Source organism: Oreochromis aureus, linkage group 9 (genome assembly GCF_013358895.1).
Source record: "Oreochromis aureus strain Israel breed Guangdong linkage group 9, ZZ_aureus, whole genome shotgun sequence".
Taxonomy (NCBI): domain Eukaryota; kingdom Metazoa; phylum Chordata; class Actinopteri; order Cichliformes; family Cichlidae; genus Oreochromis; species Oreochromis aureus.
This window is the reverse complement of record NC_052950.1, coordinates 20,793,619-20,816,097: the sequence shown is the minus strand read 5'-3', so window position 1 is coordinate 20,816,097 and position 22,479 is coordinate 20,793,619. Positions and strand designations below refer to the sequence as shown.

Genomic DNA, 22,479 nt, shown 5'->3' with positions numbered 1-22,479 from the left:
TTACTATAAGCAATATATGCACTATATAGTTTATGGTAGCTTACAGTTTTTCATATTTTTGTGAGTGATTGGAGGGTGTACAATAACATGGAAAGAAACAGCCAAGGTCAAATGAAACATATATCCAATAACAATGAACTGTGTACCTGGAGGAGGTGAAGGAGTGTTATCCGGCGATGTAGCCGAGGAAGCGAGAAGACATCCTGGAGAGTAGGTAATGTCATCCAGGCAGATTTCAACCTTTGGATTTCGGCCTACCTTGCCCTCGAACATGACCTGGAAGTCCCTAGAGCTGCTCAGCGGGATCTCCTTCATCTGCCAGTAGTTGCCCTGATCTCCCGTCAGGGTCAGGAGGAGATGGAGATGGCCTTCGCTTTTGCTGAACACACTGAGAGTCCCAATGCCATCTCCAGACATGTGGAAGTAGAAACGCATCTGAGAGAAGGAGGAAAATGAAAAAGGGGTTAATTTAAATAGCATAAAGATACCAATAGTTTAGTAACTCTAATGTCTAACCTAGAAGCTTTTAAATTTGGGGGGGGGGGGGGGGATAGTGAAAAATTATGGTTTTGACTAATATCCTTACTGTAGATGTCAAATAATTCATTCGCTACTATATCTACACTGGTACTATTTCTAATAATAGGCTTGGATCTTTCAAAAGTCACTTGCTTGACGCACTGATACCACATTCCACTTGTTCTCTTCTTTTCTTTTTCTTATATTGGTCTACTGTGGAAAGAAACAAAAAGTAGAGGCACGCTAAGGTGATTAAGTTTTAATCCACTCGGTCTGTCACTGGATCGATGTGCTTTTCCCTTCAGTCGTAGCCTTTATTAAGGCACAGAGAGAAATTGTGTTTCTCCATCACACATCAGTGAGGTAGCGGTATATTTTATAGGCTTTCTCTCCAAATGGAGGCTTGTTCAGGAGCTCTGGCAGCACACCTTCCTCTCTCTTTCGCCAGAGAGAGCATTTCTCATTTCCCCCACAGCACAGCCCTCCCTTCAGTTTAATTGGAGCCTTTTTGCTAACCGTGTGATTGATTGACAGGTCAGGAGCAGGATAAGACAGACACGACACACAGAGCAAACCAGGCAGTCAATCAAGAAATCATTTCCCGGTAGAGCATCGGGCTGACAGCTGGGAGGACACACACATACTGCCAAGCATACACACTCAGTTGCTAATTGCCTGTTTAGTTGCATCACGTTTTCAGCTCTAATTGTAAGAACAAGAAGGTCAATATTTAAAATTCATTTCTTAAGACTAAAACTTGCAAGCTAACGGGAATTTCTTAATTTTAGGAAATATGTTCGTGTCCTTCCTAATGCATGTTTGCCACTCATCTCTAAAATAAATAAGAAACAAAAGTCAGCAGCTGGTTGGGTTTGCATGAAAAGTACATCTCATCTTTACACTTGTTTGAGGACTAGACAAAAAATACTATTTTCATCTCCATCTCCTCTTTATGCTAAGCTAAGCTAACCATCTGCTTTAGATTTACTAGAGTTACTGAGTTACAGCTAGCTCTTAGCAGCTACTGAGTGTATTTTCAAAAAAGTTGAACTTGAATCTTGATAGTGTGAATATACCAAAACCACTGAGTTTAGCTCTTCTTATATATATTAAATATATATATTTTACATTAGTTACTACTGAAAGTCAAACATACATATATTATATTATACACTGCTGTGCAAAGGTCTCGAGCCACCCTTTATTTCTTTATATTTTACTAAGAAAACTGAAGGTAGAAGTAGAGGTTTAGTGAAGTGTGCACTTCAACACTACAGCCCCAAATCATGATAGAGCCTCCACTATGTTTTAGAGATCACTGTAAGAACTGTAAGCACATTGGTGGCAATTTCAACTAAAATTTCAAATCCGGATGTATAACTCCATCAGACCTGTTTTCACTGATTTTCAGTGCAGTTTTCGTGTAATCTGGCATACCTCAGCCTTTTCTTCCTGTTTCCCTTCTTTAAGACCCCTTCCACTGACACCTTTAAACCTGCAAAGCTTCAGCAGCCAGTAGATGGATCGACTAAAAGGCATCTCTCGGGTTCTCTGTCAGATCTTTGTTGGATATTTTCCCCCTATTACTTAAAGATATTACTTAAAAATACTATTTATCTGCTGTAGATAGGTTTTCAGACCAGTTAATTGTTCATTTGTCCTCCGTCTGTCCAGTTTCCTCATACTGCACACCATGCGAAAAGATGGCAAGTTTTCAGTTATTATCTCTTTGGGAATCATCTTGTTGGTGTTATCTTTGGCATTTTTCAAAGATTCAACAATAGAAAGGGGAATAAATTATGCATTAGTGCATAAAGTTGAAAAACAGCCAATGTCCAAAGAAAAACTTCCAAAGATCTTCATGAAGTTTGAACCTATTGCTTGAAATCATTTAAAGTTGCTGATTGGAAGCAAAATATGTAGAAATCAGCTGCAGTTCAAAAGTTTTGCACAGTGCTTTGTATGCATACACAAGTCCCAGACAATTATGTGAATAACATCAATCATGTTGTTACAAAGCAATGTTTCTTAAGAGATCTAATTAGGAATCCACTGACTCACAAAACCCAAAGATGACAGGACGTCTAGGGACATCCCTAGACGTCCTGTCATCATGCCTCAACAGGGCATGATGATTATTAATATATTGTTAAAAAATGTATATTTTATAATATTAATTAAAAATACAGTATTTTATTATATAGCTCAAATAATCCATCCATCCATCCTAGGGTTAAATGGAATTTGTGTTAGTGGTCTTAGTACCAGGACACACCTGCCTACCAACCAGCCTACCAGCTCAAAACCAATAGAAACGGCCAAATTTTAATGACCTCAGAAATTAAAAATTTAATCCGTGGTAAAGTGTTTTTTAGTGTCTTCATTTAACTGTATTTTTAATAATTCTCGTACATTCTGCCCTTTGACCTTGACCTGACCTTGCACTCTGAGCTCCTGCGGCTCAGTAGGGGTCCCATTATACGAGCGGTGCTGCCATCTTCCTGAGGAAATGAACTTTCCAGGTAGAGGTAGTGTCCCGAGGAGTTTCTCAGGGTATGGTCAGTTGATGGCCCAGTTCCAATGGTTGGACTGCTGCTGGCTTTGATCCTCCAATCAAAGTCATCCTCTTGGCACTGGCGCCAGGAACAGAGGTCAAACTCAAAACTGCAGCGTTCAATAAAACCCTCTGAAAGATGGCAATAAAAGAAGAAATCAATCACGGCTGTTCATTTATCAGAGAATTAATCTTCCACTTAAAGTCATTAGTCAAACATTAGAAGAGGCCTCACGGCAGATGTAGGGGTTTTCGTCTGAGCTGTCCCCGCAGTGGTTGATGAAGTCACACAGGTTGTCCTGAGGGATGCAGTGGCCATTTGCACAGGTGTACTGCTCAGGTGTGCAAGGCTGGTCTGAAGGAAGAGGAGGGGAGCAATCCACGAAGCTGACGTCATCTATTACCAAGTCACCCATGTAGCTGATCCCTCGTTTAGCAGAGAATACCACCTGAAAAAGAATAACAGACCCGGGATCAACTCTGAGTCCTCACTATTTTTGGAGAGCAAGGTCGATGCTTAATGTTATCAGGCAAGCCACGGAAACAGAAGAGCCGATAGCCCCTGTCCTAATGAGTCTTGTTATTCTGTGTCTAGCGGCAGTCAGCTGATGAAGTGCTCGGAGGGGAAAGGAAAAGGGCACTTGTAGTCTCAAAAAGGGCTCTGAAGGTTTGGTGTGAAAAGGCCTTTCAGCTGCTGATTGTACCATCAGCTCTGATCTGACAAAGGTTAATGTGTATCAGTGGGATGACTTCTCCGGTGCAATCAAGCCACCAGGCACTGTATTTTTATCTGGGTGTGGCAGTTTTGCCCCTCAGATGAAGACATTGATTATCTCTTGTTTTGAAAGGACAGGCACTTCTCTAAAGATTGTCTTAGGTCAAGTGGCTGTGAAGAATTAAATGGAATTTAAATAATTTACATTCTTTAGTAAAACTCCGTTTTCACTTTGACATGATTTTGAATGAATTTTTGTCAGAAAAAAAGCCAAATTATATTGTCCAGGATTTTACTTATTAAAAACAATAAAAGGGTGAAACATCCAACATCCAGTGAATATTTTTTAATAGGCATTGCATCAGCCAACCAGGGTCTTAAAGAGTCTGAGCTTGTTAAAATAAGTTAGTATTAAGATAAGTAGTACAATAGTAGTACAACTTAAACTGGGGTTTAGGTTTAGGTTTTATATTGTATTTACTTTTCTTCTTTCAGCAGTTCACTGGGTCGCCACAGCAAATCATCTGCCTTCATCTCACCCTGGCCTCCTCTTCTGTGGCACCAACTCTTTTCATATCCTTCTTTACTACATCCTGTGGTCTTCCTCTTTTCTTCCTGCCTGGCAGCTTCATCGTCTATATCCTTTGTCCAGTACATCCACTACTCTACTGCACATGTCCAAACATCTCTGCCCTGCCTCGCTAACTTTATCTCCAAACCGCTAAACCTGAGCTGCCCTTTTGATGCTGCTGATGAAAATCTGAGCATCTTCAACTCCACCTCCAGCTCAGATTCGTTGGTTTTGTCAGTATCACTCTCTCCAATTCACACATCATAGCAGGTCTTGTAAAGCTTCCCTTTCACTTTTGCTGCTGTTGTTCTGTCATTTTATACTTTTAATGTATATCATTATAAAAAATACCACTGTATAAAATGTCTAAATTGTTTAAAAATGACTATTTTATATTATTTTTATATAAAAGTTGATATGAACCATTTCATTCCATTAAACTGATTTAGATATCTCACTAGTTTTCTTAGGGAAAAATTATGCAACAGACCTGGACATTACTCAATAACCCCAAAAACACTTCTCCTCGTCTCCATTTGTTGCCTTGGTTACCAGTCTCAGTCCAAACCTCATGAGTGATGTTTGTTTGCTTCAGCAGCACCTGCAGACATCAGAAAAGCAATAGATATGAATATTTCCATGACTCAATTTGGATGAGACCCCATACACAGAAATGATCTGTCTTCTCCAGCTGAGTGTGTCTTCTCTCTTTACCTGCAGTGTTCCCACGGTGAAGCCCCTCATGTGGTACCAGAAGACCAGGGTGCACTGCGGCCCAGTGGAGGAGATGACAGGAGTCTGGAGGTCAGTGGTCTGACCGTATCCACCGTTTGAACTGTCTGCATACATATACCACCCCTTGGAGCTGTTGCTATCAGAGGAATATCAGGAATACAGAATAAGATCTCAAATTCAGCTGCGGATCTGAGACGGAAATGAGGAGTTAAATCAGCTTTAGTAATGTCTTTAGCCTGAGTGCCTTGGATATACTGAGAAAGGGCTCTGCACTGGAACTGACAACTGTATTTTAATTTAGTGTAGTATAGTGTAAAAATATATGCTTTTTTCAGTAAAACATTTGTCTTAAAGGAAACAACCCATTTGCGATTTCTTGGCATTTCTTTTGGGAAATATTCGTTTATGATTTTTACCCTTCAGGCCTAAACGGCTGATGGGATATTGGTATTGCCCTGCCAGGCAAGGAGGAAAGGTGAACACCCACGTTTGTGAATGCAATACGAGATGCAATACAAATACGAATGCAAGAAAGAGGCGATGTAGGACTTTCAAATTTATACTGTTGGGGTTTCTGCTAAAAATCTCGAGGACGAGAATCTGGTGAATGCGATAACTCGAGAACGAAGTCATGTAGGATTTTTCAATTGATGCAATAGCTGTATCTACCAGGAGGCTGAGGGGTACCACTGGCTGCTGTCTGTATTTTTTGTAGATTGTTACATTTTCACAGAGGAAATAAATCGCTGAAGAAGTAAGAAAGTTCAAAAACACCAGCTGGGAGAACATCTAGCAATTAATTAATTTAATTGGTGTCAGGTCTATAACATGATTAGCTATAAAAGGGATGTCTTAGAGAGTCTCTCAGAAGTAAAGATGGGCAGAGATCTGTGAAAGAGTGCGTAAGAAGGTGTTCCTCAGCGTCAAATTGCAGAGGCTTTGCAACTGTCATCGTCTACAGTGCATAAAATCATCAAAAGATTCAGAGAAACTGGAAATGTCTCTGTGTGTAAGGGACAAGGCTGAAGACCTTTATTGGATGCCCGTGGTGTTCCGTCCCTCAGACAACACTGCAACACTCATCGGCATGATTGTGTCACTGACATTACTAAATGGGCCCAGGAACACTTCCAGAAACCACTGATGGTTAACATGCGAACTAAAGCTGCAAAAAAAAAAGCCATATTTAAACATGCTCCAGAAGTGCCGTCGTGTCCTGTGGGCCAAGAATCATTTGAAATTGACTGTTTCACAGTGGGAAAGTATTCTATATACAAATGAAACAATCTTGTTGGTAATCCCGGACGCTGTGGAGAAGAAAGCCCTTCCAACATGCTATCAGCGTTCAGTTCAAAAGCCAGCATCTCTGATGGTATGGAGGTGCCTAAGTGCACATGGTATGGGCAGCTTGCACGTTTTGGTAGGAAGTATCAGTGCTGAAAGGTATTATAAAGGTTTCAAAATGAACAATAATACTGAAGAAAACAACAACTCGTAGGTAGGTGCTTACAGGGTGTGGTCATTAGTAGGACGGTGGTACTCCTCTCCATAATGATTGCTCTCCCCTTGGTCACATGACCAGCGAAACGAGTGATTTAGTATGAAAGAGGGTTTGACAATCTTCCACCCACAAGTGTCACCTCCTTCAAAATCACAGCTTTCCTTCACTGGAAAAGAGGGAATATAAAAAAAAATGTCACAAAAACATTTAAGAAGACTGATAATGCAATAGTTAAAGCCTTTTAAATGTTTTACCGCAACTTATTTCATCTGATCCATCAGAGCAATCATATCTAAAGTCGCACACTTGACTGAAGGGAACGCACTCCCCATATGTCCCACAAGGAAACTCTCCATTATGGCACATGTTGGGCTGAACTGTGGGGGCTGGAGTCGTCACTGCTGGAGTTGTATTATTCAGTATGGGGAGCTCTCCTAGAGCAAGAGACAGCAGAAAATAACTAACACTGGAAACAGAATTTCACTGTGCAGTTTTGTGTTGTAATCATTTACCTTCATAAGGCTCACAGTTGAGGAAGGAAAGGTCATCAATAGCAATGTCTCCAGTAAAATCATCTCCAACTGTACCTTGAATCAAAATCTGGGAAAGAAACACACGGCATATTCAGTCGACGAGTTAGCGCATAAAGTCCGTCCAAAGCTTTTAACAGTAATAGCTGTAGCTGCTGGTGTGTTAAATTGGGAACCAATTAAAAGGGAAGTCAGGACTTTGTAATTAAGTACATCTGCTGGGACACTTCAGGTTATTTCGAAAATTTTCATATAACCTTTTGGTTCAGTCATAACAATCTCCGTTACCTTGCTAATATCTACTGAAGTTAGCCCAATTTAGATAGCTATATGATGGTGTAAGTAAAAATTCTCTGTTAGAGAGAAGATTGCACACAGACAGATTACACACACTCAAAGTTTTACAGAAGAAACATCAGAAGAAACATTAAAAAAAGCTTTTTTTTAATGTTTAATCATATCACCTTCAGTCTGAGCAACATGATGAAAATTCGCTAACATTAGCTTTGTGTGTTTGTTCAGTAAGGCCTCAGGCACACAGGCCTAGGGACTAGCTGACAATGTGAAACTGGTCACAATGAGGTACATAGTGGTGCACCGGAAATCACCTCGCGATTGATCCTCTGCCTAATCCTACAAGCCTTTTGTGCGACTTAGGGTTAGTCACATGATAGGTTGGGGCAAGGTCTCACAATGGGCTCACCTGAAACCTTGGCTGATCGTTACCCACAACCTTGGCTCGTGTGATTAGGCAGAGGATCAATAGTTGGTCCACGACCCTTTTAGGGACATTCCCAATATGGCTTAAAAATCTGGGACTCTCCACCAATTGCTCTTAGAACTGAAGCTTCTTGGATGACAGGTTGAAACGTCTTCAAGAAACTTAAAGAAGTCCGGACGCTTTTCTTTCTAAGCTCCTCAGACAACAGTAAGGCACTAATTGTTAAATTTTTGAGTGGCAGCAGCAATCTGCTAGCAACCAAAGCAAGTTTACATGGAGGTTTGTGTTGCAATACAGCAACCCCCTGCAACCACTAACCAACTGGTCAGGGAATACACATTTAGCTAATTAAGTTCAAAGCAAAAAAAAGATTATATATTCCCGACAGTCCCTGAAAAACAGAAAGTTTGAGATGTAGCTTAAGGCTTGATTGTCACAGGGGAGCTAGTTCACCTTCTGCTAATGTAACATGTTGGCACCTAGAATGGACAGCTTGATTCAATATATTAGTGGCTCAATAATGCAAATGAACAATTATCAATACTTGGCAAAAGCCTCCTTTATCTAAAACTGCTGAAATGCCAATAAATTAGACACATATTTCTTCATTTAATTATTGACTTAAAATTTTCTTATAGAAAGCATTCAGTTATCCAGGTTATATGTGTGTTTCCCCTTTTTTAAACAATTTTCTCAGAGATGTTTTGTCAGCAGTCACTTGAGTGCTTGTGACGGCCAAAAAGGGAAGTATCATTTAGAAATACTCGAATACAAAGATTCTTATCAGGTTTTAAAAAGAAAACAGCTTGAATGTGATAAGTATGGAAATGTTTTTACAGATAATTTTGCCTCTATAAGGTACTACATACGTGCAGAATAAGGCACCTTAATAGTTTAAGTTTTCATATTATCACACTGGGATGATTTAAGCAGGAAATGCAATAATGCATGTCTTTTTGTTCTTACATTGACCACATTAACTCTTAATGGAAATGTAAAAGGATGAATTTGGCACAACTGACTATTCAGATGCCCGGTTATTAGAGTTTGTCATTTCATGGCACTTTGCCTGCACTTGAGCAAATGGATCACTCTGAATTTGAATTTAATTCATCAGTGTCTGTTTTTCCCCCACTTTTACCCTTTCTGCAGTCAATTAACTTGACACACAGCGTTCCTGTTTTCAATGCCATAGCAGAGCAAAAGTCTTTAACTGCCTGTCAAGTTATACTCACTCATGAGTAATGACAACAGAACATCCATCTTGAGGGATCGATGTTGAGCAGTGAAGCTATTAAATGGATCTTCATCACGCAATGGTGGAGTGCACTCCATGCAGACGCTTTGCTTCACTAATGTCTCAGCGTCGTCTCCAAAGGGAACTGTGTTTACCTAGAGCTTATGTGTGCATATCTACTTTGATTACACAAAGGAGCCAAAAGCAAATGACTCACAGTGGGATGTCAAGACTGTAATATCACAGGGTTTACCTAAGAGTTATATCTTAACCACTGTGTAAGCAGAGCTTTGAGATATTTTCTTCTTATTTCTGTATTTTCATTTTGCCATGTATTGAGTGTACTATCTGAAAGTCAGTTTTTTAAAACAACAGTCACAGATTAAATAGAGCTCATCACATGTTTTACCAATTATGCTCTTAAAATGATGCTTAAAGGTTAAAACATCCAAGAAAAATCCCACATAAAACAATAAATACCTCACTGAAAATGCCACACTGCTTTATAATGATGTCTATGTAAATGCTACCATTAGCTAACCTGGAAAGGCTGAGCACTGCTGAGGTAAAGAGTCTTCCTGTGCCAGAGGTCTCCTTGATTTCCATATTTCACCCACAGAATCTGGCCACGGCCTGTAGCAGTGGTCCTCAAGTACACCGCCAGGTAGAACACATATTTTCCAAACATGTGGTAATGGAAGCGGAAAGCACAGTGGTTGTACGACGTGCTATTGTGCCGGGTGGGTTTGAAGACTGGACTGAGCAACACCGCCGTGTCTTTGAACTCCTGAGGGGCAGACGCCTCAATGTAGAGGTAGTGGCCATAGACGGTGCCCAATGTGTGGTCCTTCATAGGGCCTGTCTTAAAGGATGGAGTCGGGCCTTGGTAGATGGTCCAGTCAAAAACATCTTCTCCAGTCTGTTCCTGTTTCCAGTTACACAGCCCATGTTCAAAGTCACACTGCAGCTCTGGAGCTGTGAGACATGAGAGAGAAATTCACTACAGACAAAACTACAACAATATAAAGCAATAAAAAGCAATCAACATCTTGATTGCTTGATTTAAAATCCACTCTAGTAGTGCACAGGGGCAAAACTACAAAAGTTGTCTTTGTCTATTTAATTGTATTTATCAACCCTGAAGAAAACTTAAATTTTCCAGACTGACATTGATAAACATTGATAAACACACAAAGTGCCAGAATCAGTGCAGCAGAGTCTACTGGCCACACATGAAAATAATAAATAATTTCATATACAGTCTACAAGCAGAACTTGAGAATGTATGGCTACATTTTACCCACAATTTAACTTCGCCACAGATAGTGCCATTTCAGATCTACTGCTTTAACACAGCAGCAGCAGCAGCTAATGTAGCGCTAAGCAGAAATAAGGAGCTTCAAAATGCTTTATGCAACTTTTAAAAACTTTTTTCATATCTGCAGTAACGCTACCAAGGACCTGCAAACAGATTTTAATGTGTGAAATTAGAGATGAGCAGCTTTATGTAAAATATCTGAACACGTCCTCCACCAAAGAATATAGTCCTCTTGGAAGGAGAAGCAGATATTTTTATGAGCTGAATGCCTCAGATTAAACTTGTTTATTATTTCTGCATTTATAAACCAGGACTATTGCAAGTCTGTTGCATGTGAAATTAAATAAAGTAGCTTCATCTCAACAAGCTACACTGATGCAACACTATGACTTTTGATCCAGAACAAACATCAAAGACACTCACAACATCCTGCCTCATCTGATCCATCCCCACAGTCATCCACAAGGTCACAGAGCTGCAGATGCTCCACACATGCCTTGGTGTGCATGCAGTGGAAATGTGTGTGGGGTGGGCACTCAGCTACCGCCGGAGGCAGAGAGCAGTTCTTGAAAGTGATATCGTCTAGAGCGGCGACTCCATCGAACACGCCGAGGCTGATTTTAGCCAGGGAGATCTGGAAAGGCTGGGTGATGCGTCCCAGCTGTACGGTGACCTGATTCCAGTGGGGTCCTTGGTCGTACAATGTTCTCCATATGACAGTGTGGTTTTCAACTCCTTCGATTCGAAGTGACATGTCAGCAGCTCCCACAGATATGCCTGAATTATAATGCCTGAGGGGAATAAGACAGTGATGGAAGACAAAATTTTAATTTTGAATGGATGCATTCCCTCGTGCTATACCTGAAACCTTTGCCTTCATACACATACTGTAGTGAAAATACTCATTGGACATAATACCTGAGGACACTGAAGAAAAAATGAACATTTATAAAGCTCCTGCTTCCTGCCTGGAGAACTTCTCCAATCACCCAGGGGAAAACTATAATCTGTTATTAGACATAAACCTTCAGGGGCCATAAAACTGTCAGAACAGGACAGATTCAGATACTTCTTATTGTGTGTGATTGTGAAAGAAGAGATATGCTTAGAGTGCAAAACTGAGACAGGTAAAATGATGAGTGCAGGTAAGAGCGAGATCAAACAAGTAGTAGAAAGCAGAGAGACAGCAAGTGGAAAAGCGTGAATCTATAGATGTAACAATTCTGTTTTTATGGCAATGAATCATGTCAAACTACTTTGTGGGCTTGACAAAGAAATGAAGAGTGGTTGTGATGTGCTGGCTTTAAAGTAGTGTGACTCTAACCAGAAGGTCAGTGTGCAGGCAGCAGCCGATTGTTGGAACCGCGGTCCTCGGAGAACAGCATTTGGATACAGACTGCTGCTGTTCTTGAATATAAACATGAAGTGACCTGCAATGAGAAATGACAATTACTATTCAAATCATATTCAGCATCTACTTTTTTTTAAAGTTCTGTAAACAACTTGCTTCACCAGACAGTCAGTGAGTCACTGACCAGAAACTCTTATGGAAGTTCTTTTAGTTAAACATCTTCCCACGTTGTTGTTGTTGTTTTTGCTCCCTTACCGGTCTAGTTTATCTGTGTTTCCTTTGGGATGTCTGTGAAATACAATGTCTAGTGTAAAAGAAATGACATATCTTCTTCTTTTAAGTTTCAGCACAGAGCAAGATGTTGTGGCTCACACAGGTTGGCTTTCTGGCCAACAGCCAGGAGCAAAATATAGAAACGGCAGGTCAGTGCAGCGGCGTTCACACAAATCAGAAAATCATGCTGTTCTGCAAACAGCACAATAATAATAATAATAATACAGCTGAGAAGAAAGAAGTCCATGTTTTCAGCTGGAAGATAACTGCAAGTAGGCTCTGAATAGAAAAGTTCTTTAACTTGACTCTAGTTCAGGTTCTTGCTTTTCTTTCTTACCAAATGTGCAACAACAAAAAAGACCACATAGTGGCTATAATAATACAGCAGTGCTGTTGTTTATGCTTCAGCCAACTACTTAAAACAACATGCTGTAATTAAGAGCTTGAAGATATTTAATAAGTGGGACGTCAAAGATTAGTGTCACTTACTCTGGACCAGACCAACTGTGAAATATGGTCACAGTCTCTCCTTGGTGATTAAAAATAAGTGCTGCAGAACAGTGACGCTGACCTTTGAGTACTTGAACAGATAATGTCCTCGTCATTTTTGTGAAGTGTTGTAATGATTAGTTTGGTAAATGGAATGGTTCTTATATAGAGCTTTTCTACTCTACCTGAGCACTCAAAGGACTTTATACAACTTATGTCATTCAAACGTTCACAACTATTCAGTTCATACAAGCAAGTTCTTTCTACTCTCACACTGACTCATTCAACTTGGGATTAGTATCCTTCAAAAGGATATTTTGCATGCAGACTGAAGCAGCCGGGGATTAAACCACCAACCTTCAGATTAGTAGTTGACCTTCTCTATCTGAGCTATCCCATTTTTTTTTTTACATTTTCTGTTAAGCGTTTCCAAGTGACTTCTAATTTTTTCCTTCATGAAATCAATTAAACATTTCTACAAATTTCTGTAAAATTCCCTCAACAAATCTTTCTTTACCTATTTAAGAGAAGAGATCACAAGCTCCTGTACTCCTAATGGTCTGATCAATGGGAGGGTTGTGTCAGGAAAGACTTCTGGTGTAAAATCTGTGCCAAATCAAACACATGGATCCATCTGCTGTGGTGATCCATTGGGAAATGAGATAGCAGCTAAAAGTTTCTCATTTTTAATGACAAATTATAACAGAAAAGTTATTTACTATGCTTCTCTAAGTAAATTAAAATCTAAAAAGCACTTCATATCATTGGTTTCAAACACACATGTTTAACTGGATTATTAGGTATGGCTTGCCAGGTTGTGGATACAGATGGGCTGAAATTGTATGTATGGATGGATGCATGAATTAGTTATTCATATTAAAGTTTGAAAGTAATGCAAATTATGGCGATTTCCCATGAGAAACAGCAAAATGTGAGGTTTTAAAATATGGAAGAAACCAAGTAAAACCATGAAAAACATAAACATAAAGGCCAAAACACTCACTCTGAGACTTGATAAACAGGACTTTCATAACTAATAGATGATGTAATGGTGTCCATCTTTTGCATAGTCTAATATAAATCAGATTCCTTTCTTACTAATACATTACAAATATTTAGAGTATAGAAGACTGGAATAAGAGATGCAGTATTTATCTTTGCAGAGCAAAGCGTTGGTGGTTCTCATGTTTGAAAAGTCTAGAAAGGCACAAACAGCTTGAATAGGCTGGTGAAACCATTCTGTCTAATGCTGTACAGCTTGAGGCGGTGGTGTGATGAAGTTGAAATGTTTTCTTGGCTCATATAAGGTGTCCCACTGCCAAATAATCACTCTTTGAACACACCACATACCTGCGCATTGTCACACCCGAGATAAGTCTTTGAGCGGTCACAGTCATCTACATCCTCAAACAGATGCTCCCACCAGGATGTGTGTCATTATTTCACAAAGCTTTAGTTTAGAGTCTGCACAGCCACCTTACAGAGCAGTTTTTTCACAGCATCTTCACACAGCCTACGTGAGAACAACAACAGATGGTGCCTGCGTGGAGTCCGACTTCAAGAAGACTGCTTTTAAAATCCATCCCTATAGACTTAATTCTCTTCAGGGAAGAAGATGTGATGAGGCATAAAAATACAGTTGCATGTTGTGCTACATAAACTTAGAATAGACCTCTGCAGAGTCTTGTTTATTTCTATAAATAATGTTAATATGCATAATGGGTACAAGCATATGTCGATTTCCTTTCTATTATTCAGACGGCTGAGGAAGCGTTTCTCCATGAGGTGCTTATCTTACAAAAGACAGCGCGAGAATTTTCTTCCACAAAACCTCAATTTAATCAGTGGATAATATTATCTTTTTTTCTGGCTAGAATCCAGTGAAATCACGTTATCGGCTTACCACATTTCCATTCTCCTTCTCACTGGCTTCATGTCTCACATGGTGGCATTGCTACAGCAGATTTGTGGTGTGTTTCCCTTACCTTCAGTGCTGTTCGTGGAGTGGTCCAGTGGTGGTGGGCGACCATAGTAGTCTGGAGGTACCTCCATCGACGAGCCCCTGACCCAGTCAAAGCCATCGCCGAGGGTAAGCTCGTACCAGCCACAAGAATCACTCTTAAAGTCACACTCGGAGGCTAAAAATGTTGAGATAAAGGACAAAGTTACATAAAGGTAAGACTTGGATGTGAAATTAACATTAACAGCTGATTTTCAGCTGCATCCCATGATGTTTCCCAGGAGATTTATCAGACTTTAGTGTTCTAGAGACTCTACTGGGCCTTGAAATGAGCATGCTTTGTCAAATTATGAGTAAAAGGTCAATAATACAAACTTAATCCCAAGTTTTACTGCAGAGTGAGATTTTTAATACCTAGATTAATCATTTGAATGGATTTAACTTTAAAAAAAAAAGCTTCTGCATTAAACAACATGATTTCCCAAAGATTAAACTTACAATAAGAAAACTGGAGGCCACAGTTTAAAACGAGAAGTTCTGATGAATTTCAGTTTTACTTCTCCACCTGTTTTGTGAACCACCTGCCACCAATAAGTCTTCCCATATATCCCTGCTGTTTCCCCACTCAGTTGCCAGGTTCTCTTTCTTATGAGCCACGTTTTAAACCATTTCCAATCTGTTTTCTCCGTCTGTTTTCTTGTGTTGCCTCTGGCATCCAGTGGTTACTGTAGGTCTGCTGTTGGTACCATTATAGAAGATTGTTGTATTATCTGGGAGATAATACAACAAGTCACTGTGTTAGCTTTGTGAAAAAGTTTTGAGTCACTCTTTTCTTTATATTTTTGCTAGAAAAATGGGAAATAGCTGTGGCGAAATGTGCAAACACACAGCTGCTTTTTTATTCTCTTCTCTGTCAAGATGATCTCACACTGCTTTAATAATGTTGCGGTCTGGGGAGGCCAATCCATGATTAATAGTGTGCTATTGTGTGTTTTCTGTCCAGGTATGCTTTGACTGCACTGCCAGTGTATCAGGGATCATTGTCACAATGAAAATTTCAACTGTTGTCGATCAAATGCTTTCCGTGTGCTACTGCATGTTGTATCCAAATCTGAGTGTAGTTTTCTTCTTTCATAAATCCACCATTTTAGACAAGGCCAGAAACTACTGGTATAAATGCAGTCCCACACCATGGCAGATTCTCCACCCTGTTGTTGACACTCACTGTGATGATTTGAACCGAAAATGTTCAAGCTTTAAAATAAGCCTTGTGTAATTTGACATACTCCAGTGTTTTCTCCTAATTTCGCTACCTTAAGAGTTGCATCTTCACAGCCAACCTTCCACTAAAACTATTTCTGATGAAGCTTCCATGAACAGTTGCTGGATCGGCTTCTTCTTTTGTCCTTCACTTGTCCAGTTTCCTCAAATTTTTTAGGACACGCTGCACAGATTTTTCAGCAAATAGTTTGTTGGGAAACACCTTAAGTTGCAAAAATCCTTTTTTATGCCTTTGAAACTGTGTTATCTTTGGATTTTTTTTTTTTTTAACAGACTGCTAATAGCAAAGTGACCAAAGAAGCAATTTAAAACAGGTTCTTTGCTAAGTTATGTGCAGACACAATACTGGTTCCTCCTATGAGTTAGGTGAGTGGTTAATGAAAAATTGAAAAATTGAATAATTCATAGGTCTGTGTTAAGTGGCTTAACAAGTTTTTTAAAACTCCCCAGAATTTGTTCAAGTATAAGAACTTGACTACAAACGAATGAGAGTGAGAAAAACTCTGAGACCTTCGGAAAGCCTGAAGAGCTGTTGCTCAAGAGAAAGTCTGGTTTCTTGGAAGCAAAATATAAAGAAATGAGTGGTGAATAAAGAAATTTGCACAGTGCTGTTTGAACTGAAATATTTATAATTTTTGGATGATAATTTTGTGGGTTTCTTTTCATTTAATAAGAAGTATATCATGTAAAAACAACACAAACTCGTTCGATACAACTGTGAAGCTTAAAATGTGAATGTGGGATCAGATGATTACAAAATATATAAATCATATTTAACTAAAGGTAATAATATAATATAATAAGAGGAATTCATGCTGCCTGTCGCTCAGTCGAGCATACCAGTGGTTTGTTTTCATGTGTGAACTCAGAAATAAGATCCTTACGGCAGCTGGCTTCATCCTCTCCAGAGGAACAATGCGGGGTGAAGTCACACACTTTGCTCTCCTCGACACACTCCCCATCATCGCAGACGAACCACGAGGGTGGGCAGGCAGGAGGAGAGGACACCCTCCTCCCTATAAGAAGGACCAGTAAAACACGACATTAGTACATTTGGATGAGAAAGCAGTATTCACTGGCAAGACGCAGTTTGATAGTCAGGAGCTAGTAAAGAGTTACAGTTGCTACCACAGTTATTAATAAAGATGAGCTTAACTGTGTGGAGAGACGAGTGCATTAGCTATGTTATGGAAGACTGGATCCAACTGTTGAGTAGTTTGGATTTTTTAATCAATATCATCTCAGACCTTATCACTCAAATGAACTCAGCTTCATTCCTCTTATTAGGAGTATTGGAAACATTTGAAAAATTGCCTAATTTGTAAATGGCTTCTGGCTGGCTACTGAAATGAAGTCTTTTAAAGGCTGATTTGCTGCTGAATCGAGTTTTTAGTATCTCTCTTTGAAAAGAAATAAGCAATAAACTCAGTCGAAAAGGATTAAAACTGAGAAGGATTTGGATTAATACAGCATTAAGAGGTAAAGCTGTCAGGTTTTGTTAAGAATTTTAGTTCATGTTTTCTCTTGGCTGCATTTTTAAGTATTTTAGACTCTGAAAATATTAAATACGTTGCATGTCTCACTTGTTTTTTCTTCCCGTGTTTGTCTTGTTTCCCACTTTTCTGATTTGTTCCCCCACCCTAATTTTTTCCACCTGTGTCCAGTCAGCCCTGTCAGTCTTATCTCTCCCACTGTCTGCATCAGTCTGTCACTACTCGCTGTTTCCAGAGTTCTGCAGCTTTTCTCAATTCACTGCTTATGTCTCCTCGTCTCCTTTGTCCTTTGTTCTCCTGCCCGTGTCCTGAAAATCAGTCTCAGTAGGTCATATTGAAGGAGGACAAAGGAGAGATGAGGCATGCTGGAGGACCAATAAATGAGGATGCACAGGTAAATCCTTTGCTGAAGTGATTTTACTTTAAGATGATCCAACTTTCTGCCCTGCATTGCTTCTGTTTGTAACTTTAAAAAGCGTATGGCATCACTTCACATTAAGCCACGCTGCGATCCTAAATATAAACCATGTCACGAGCACTGTTGCATCAGAAATCATGAAATGCAGGAATATTTGCAGTTGCATCACATTTAATTGGCATCGCTTTAAAACGAGGCTCACAGGCGAGGATGTCTCATTTTGTTAAATGCCTGCTGTCTCACCTTCTCTCTCCTCATGTCTCTCCCTCACCTCATCTGCTCGCATCATTGTGAGATGGAGTAAGACGCGAGGAGAGGAATCAAGGATGGGCATTTCTGGAAATGAGAATTGGGGGTGGTCAGTATGTGTGCTGTCTTTCTGTTTATCACTCCCTGCTGTTTCCAGAGCTTGCATTTCCCGCTGGTGTAATTTTTTTCTTTTGGATTGTCTTTTTGTTGAATTCAATTTGGAGAATCACTCAGCAGCAGTTTCTTCTGTTATTATGCCTGCCAGTCCAGTGCGTGTCCACATTCTAAATGGCACATAACAGCTGCTTACAGATTGCTTTTATGTTCAACTAATTTGCAATAAGAAGAATGAGACTGTCTCCCTTAGAGATAGGATGAGGAGCTCAGTAATTCAGGAGTGACTCAGAGTAGAGCTGATACTCCTACACTTTAAAAGAAGCCAGCTGAGGTGATCCAAGCATGTCCTACTGGGAAGAGGCCCTGGGATAGACCCAAGATACATCTCGTGGGTAGCCTGGAGACACCACAGTGTTCCCCTGGATGAGTGGGAGGTCTGGGCTTCTCTGCTTAGGCTGCTGCCCTCGTGATGGATGTATGGATGGATGTATGGATGCTTCATAGCAAATAAAACCTATGTGGATTCTTTTCTCTCAAATAAATGGGATAATTATAAAAAATATTGTTTGAAGTTGCACAAAAATTATGAGGATATTTGAGCACTATTTTTTTTAAAGAAAAGATCGGTCTATTAACATTTAACTCAAAACTAGAGCAAAGCTCAACCCTTTAAAATGTGAACCATGAAATAATTGTCAGAAATTAATTTAAACTTTTGAAACTGAAGAATTTATTAAACCCTCCAACTTTTTTTTTTAAATTAATTAAATAATAATTTGCATATATGAGTTGTAAGTTGTATCATATTTGCTGTACTGGGCTTCTTTTTTGTATCAAATGTGTCAAATATGATAGGCTAGGCATTAACGGGTTAAACAAAACTGGTCTTTTAACATTTAATGTATAACTGCAAAGCTTCACCAAGCAGCTTTGTTGCCTGAACTTAACCAGAGGTCCAAGTCATGACGTTAACACCCACCACAAGCACAACTGAATATTGTATCATTTAAATAGGTGAAAAAGGTTTAAATTTAAAAAGATGTGCCTGAAAATAGTTTTCTGTCTGCAAACTTGTGCGCTCAGTTTGAGAACTATAAAATAAACTCCTGTTCAGAACATAAATGAAAAATAATGATTGCAAGACAACGTGGCAAACAGTTACAGCAACTTAGTTCCAAAGCCGCATCCACTTGATTACAGCTCAGATATATTGGTTATATTTTGATCATGTGAAGCCACCAGTACTGAGTGTAACAAATAAATTGGGCATAGATGAGACAGGATGAATAATAAAGGATGTATAACAATCCTCTGTAACCTTGTGGTTGGCAAGATTAGATGTCAGACACTTTTCAAAACAGTGTCTTCAATCGTATACGTGCAGCTCAGGTATAGTGTTAGCAGAGTTTTGTAAAAGAAAAAAGTATTAAGTTGATTTGAGTTTACAATTTGACTAATGAGCTCTGTCTGTTGTGCACTATTTAGCATTTGGTTTATTGGTTTTTTATGTGATTACAGGGACACTAACAGTCCTCTTATGAAGTCTGGAGCTTTTAATAAATCCACTGTGAGTGCAGAAGACAGATGGAAGCAAAGGGACCATGAGCCAAGGTGACACTGAACTGTCTCGTCTACTTAGACATGCCAAACTAGGCTTGGTGATGCTTCACCACACTCTTAAGAATACGCAGTGACAAGATCTTTTGCATTAATAAATACTCTTTGCCACTTTTCCCCCATTTGGGAGCAGCAAAAAAAAGAAAGAAAGATAAAAGGCTGTAAACAAAAAACTGACAACTTTAATATTATATAGAAAGCATGTTGAAAACAGTTGCCTGTTTATACAGCACCAGCTTTCACTCCTCCCCTGTGCACAGTTTAGATCTTCACCATCTCCTGAAGAAAATAATGTCTCATTAGCTGCTGCTCTGGTGCCAGGTAGGTAATGAATAAGTCTACTGGGATTGACCAAAAACAATGAGCTGAAAATGCCAACAGCAACTCTCCACATACTGATTGCCACTAGATTTAATGTTGATATGAAAAATGTACATTTTTGAAGGTTTTAGTCACAGAAATGAAGCCTAGTTAGGAAGTCTCTCTTCCTTAACGTACAATTTTGCTACAACCTCTGTGAGTTAATTTTTTCAAGGTTATTCACATTCATCACAAACGAGCCGAGCTGCCCTGCTCTGCATCCTTCTACACCAAAGTCCCATCATAAGGACCTGTTGTTATTCAGTTTGTGGTGAAAATAACTTTTTATAGAGATGAAGTCACAACACGTTAATCTAAACACCACCAACACCTCACATGTTTCTTTAACTTTTCTTTCTTGTGCACGACATGTCAATCAAGTTATCACTCAATAAGCCTTCTTTGAGCGTCTACTGACTGAAGTGTTTGTCTTCAGGAAAGTAACACAACACGCAGAAACAATCTGCGTGCTGCCAAGGATGATCAAACGGAGGCAGTTCGTCCTGTCCTTAAGCACCACGGGGGAGAAATTGGATTAAGTATTTAAAGTCAGAAGTTCAATAAAAGAAGAAGGAGAATGTACAAAGTAAATCTGAGGCTCGTGGGAATGCTGTTATTTTTGCAAGTATTATTTAGAAAATCCTGAAGGGGGATATGATTAAATTTTAAGGCAATCCAAGAAACAGTTGTTGAGATATTTCACTCAGAACCACAACTTTTAGCATCAGGGTTTGCTGTAAAGTAACAAACACGGAGCTCCCTCCACCAGAATAAACGATCGGGCTTGGATAAGTAGCACAGCACAAAGTAAAAGTCCCTCGGACACTCTTGGAAAACTGTGACTAAGGACATCAACGCTGTCTCCAGAGAAAGCTAAAGAGGCCTAATGCAAGCTCAAGGTTGTAGTCTAAACAAGACGATCAATAAAAAAGTTCAACTGCTGTTTATTTCATGGTGAGAGAGCATCAACAGCATACTATATTGGATAAATAATGGGGTTGTGGTGATGCTATGCTTTGGGTTCGCAACTGTATAAAATAATGTGAAAGCAACATGTTCAGATTATGTCCAAAGTGCCAACTGGACAGTGCTTTATTGAACGCTCCCCGGCCAAGATACTGAACCGCATCAAATTCATCACAGAGCTGCAGGCGGCACGCTACAGCCGACACAAATAAGCCAACACACACAAAAAACGCTCCATATTCATAGCAAGAAAACGTGCACTAAGCACTATTTTAACGATGCAGTTATTCTGTTATGAATGCCATCCCAGGTGTTTTAGCACCCTACCTCCCTGGCATCGGTATTCAAAACAAGTTTGTGGGGGTCTGTTTATGTGCGGCGATATTTCAAAATGTCAGGGTGTGAACTTGTGCCGTCTGTGTGGTGCGATGTTATTAATGGTAGCAGTACCAGACACAGCCCCGCAGCCGGGGCTGAAGGATAAGTCATCGATGGCCAGGACCTCAGAGGCCTCGCTGTCAGCTGAAAGTTCTCCTCGAATCACCACCTGGTAGATAAAAAAAGAAAGAAATGATAAAAGAGTACTCAGCCACCACTTTTAATTTACACCATTGGTTTGCTTTGGTTGTCATGCGTGCCTATAGTATGTGTAGAGCATCTGTGCATGTGGTGTTTACTGTGCTTAGACATGTGTGAGCCTATAGCTCTTGCTCCAAGCTAAGGCTGTGAGCGTATTCACATGTTAGTGGGAAACTAGTGGGAAGAAAGGACAATGAAAACCAGAGAAGAACAAAATCACCAAGAAAGAAATGAGGCACAAATAAGATCGACAGAAGTTGTTCATAATATAACTTATAGGAGCTTAATCTTCCTATTTTGGTGTGTTAACTTGGTCACATTTACTTACTGGCAGCATAAATATGCAGTTTAAGGCTGATGTGATGTAACCTCTGCAGTTCAGTTAGATGTGCTTGATGGAACTTTAGAGGACTCTCAGAAAAAAGTGATCTAAAGTGACCTCAGATGACTTGTGTTGTGATTTTGAAGCAATACAAATAAAGCTGACTCAGATCCAGAGGGGTCTGTTACTGAGAAGGACAGCCATCAACAAACCAACCAGTTAGATTTGATTTTCTTGGGCAAACATGGGCCAAATCTGTGATTCATACATTTACCAGCCACTTCTTTAGGTACACCTGTCCTATAATTACTCTTTAACAGCCAATCACATGGCAGCAGGCCAGTTCATTTATGCATGTGGCCTTGAACTTCAGCATGTCATCTTGATCAACAGATGGTAGGGTCAGAATTTGGTGTAAACAGCACGAACCAATCCATCCTACGTCGTATCAATGGTTCAGGCATGACAATGGGTTACATCTGAGAGACGGTAAAAGGTCTTAACATCCAGACTTTATGTCAAAAATGACACAGAGTGCTATAAAAGAGTTTATCTACATGTGCTTTTGCTAATTGTAAATCATCTTTATTCTTGGTTATGAAA

At 39.7% G+C, this 22,479-nt stretch overlaps 1 protein-coding gene across 1 annotated transcript in view; it reads right to left on the bottom strand.

Moving 5' to 3' along the window:
- malrd1 (MAM and LDL receptor class A domain containing 1) overlaps positions 1 to 22,479 on the bottom strand; it is a 61,771-nt gene that overhangs the window by 38,183 nt on the left and 1,109 nt on the right. Inside the window, exons 2-15 of the mRNA XM_039617277.1 lie at positions 21,426 to 21,522; positions 16,640 to 16,771; positions 14,500 to 14,652; positions 11,726 to 11,831; positions 10,825 to 11,192; positions 9,625 to 10,058; positions 7,108 to 7,195; positions 6,850 to 7,029; positions 6,605 to 6,761; positions 5,074 to 5,230; positions 4,850 to 4,960; positions 3,309 to 3,522; positions 2,958 to 3,205; positions 147 to 435 (exon numbers count right to left, since the gene is read on the bottom strand). Of these exons, the coding sequence (XP_039473211.1) occupies positions 147 to 435; positions 2,958 to 3,205; positions 3,309 to 3,522; positions 4,850 to 4,960; positions 5,074 to 5,230; positions 6,605 to 6,761; positions 6,850 to 7,029; positions 7,108 to 7,195; positions 9,625 to 10,058; positions 10,825 to 11,192; positions 11,726 to 11,831; positions 14,500 to 14,652; positions 16,640 to 16,771; positions 21,426 to 21,522 (2,734 nt within the window). The remainder of the gene's footprint in view (positions 1 to 146; positions 436 to 2,957; positions 3,206 to 3,308; positions 3,523 to 4,849; positions 4,961 to 5,073; positions 5,231 to 6,604; positions 6,762 to 6,849; positions 7,030 to 7,107; positions 7,196 to 9,624; positions 10,059 to 10,824; positions 11,193 to 11,725; positions 11,832 to 14,499; positions 14,653 to 16,639; positions 16,772 to 21,425; positions 21,523 to 22,479) is intronic.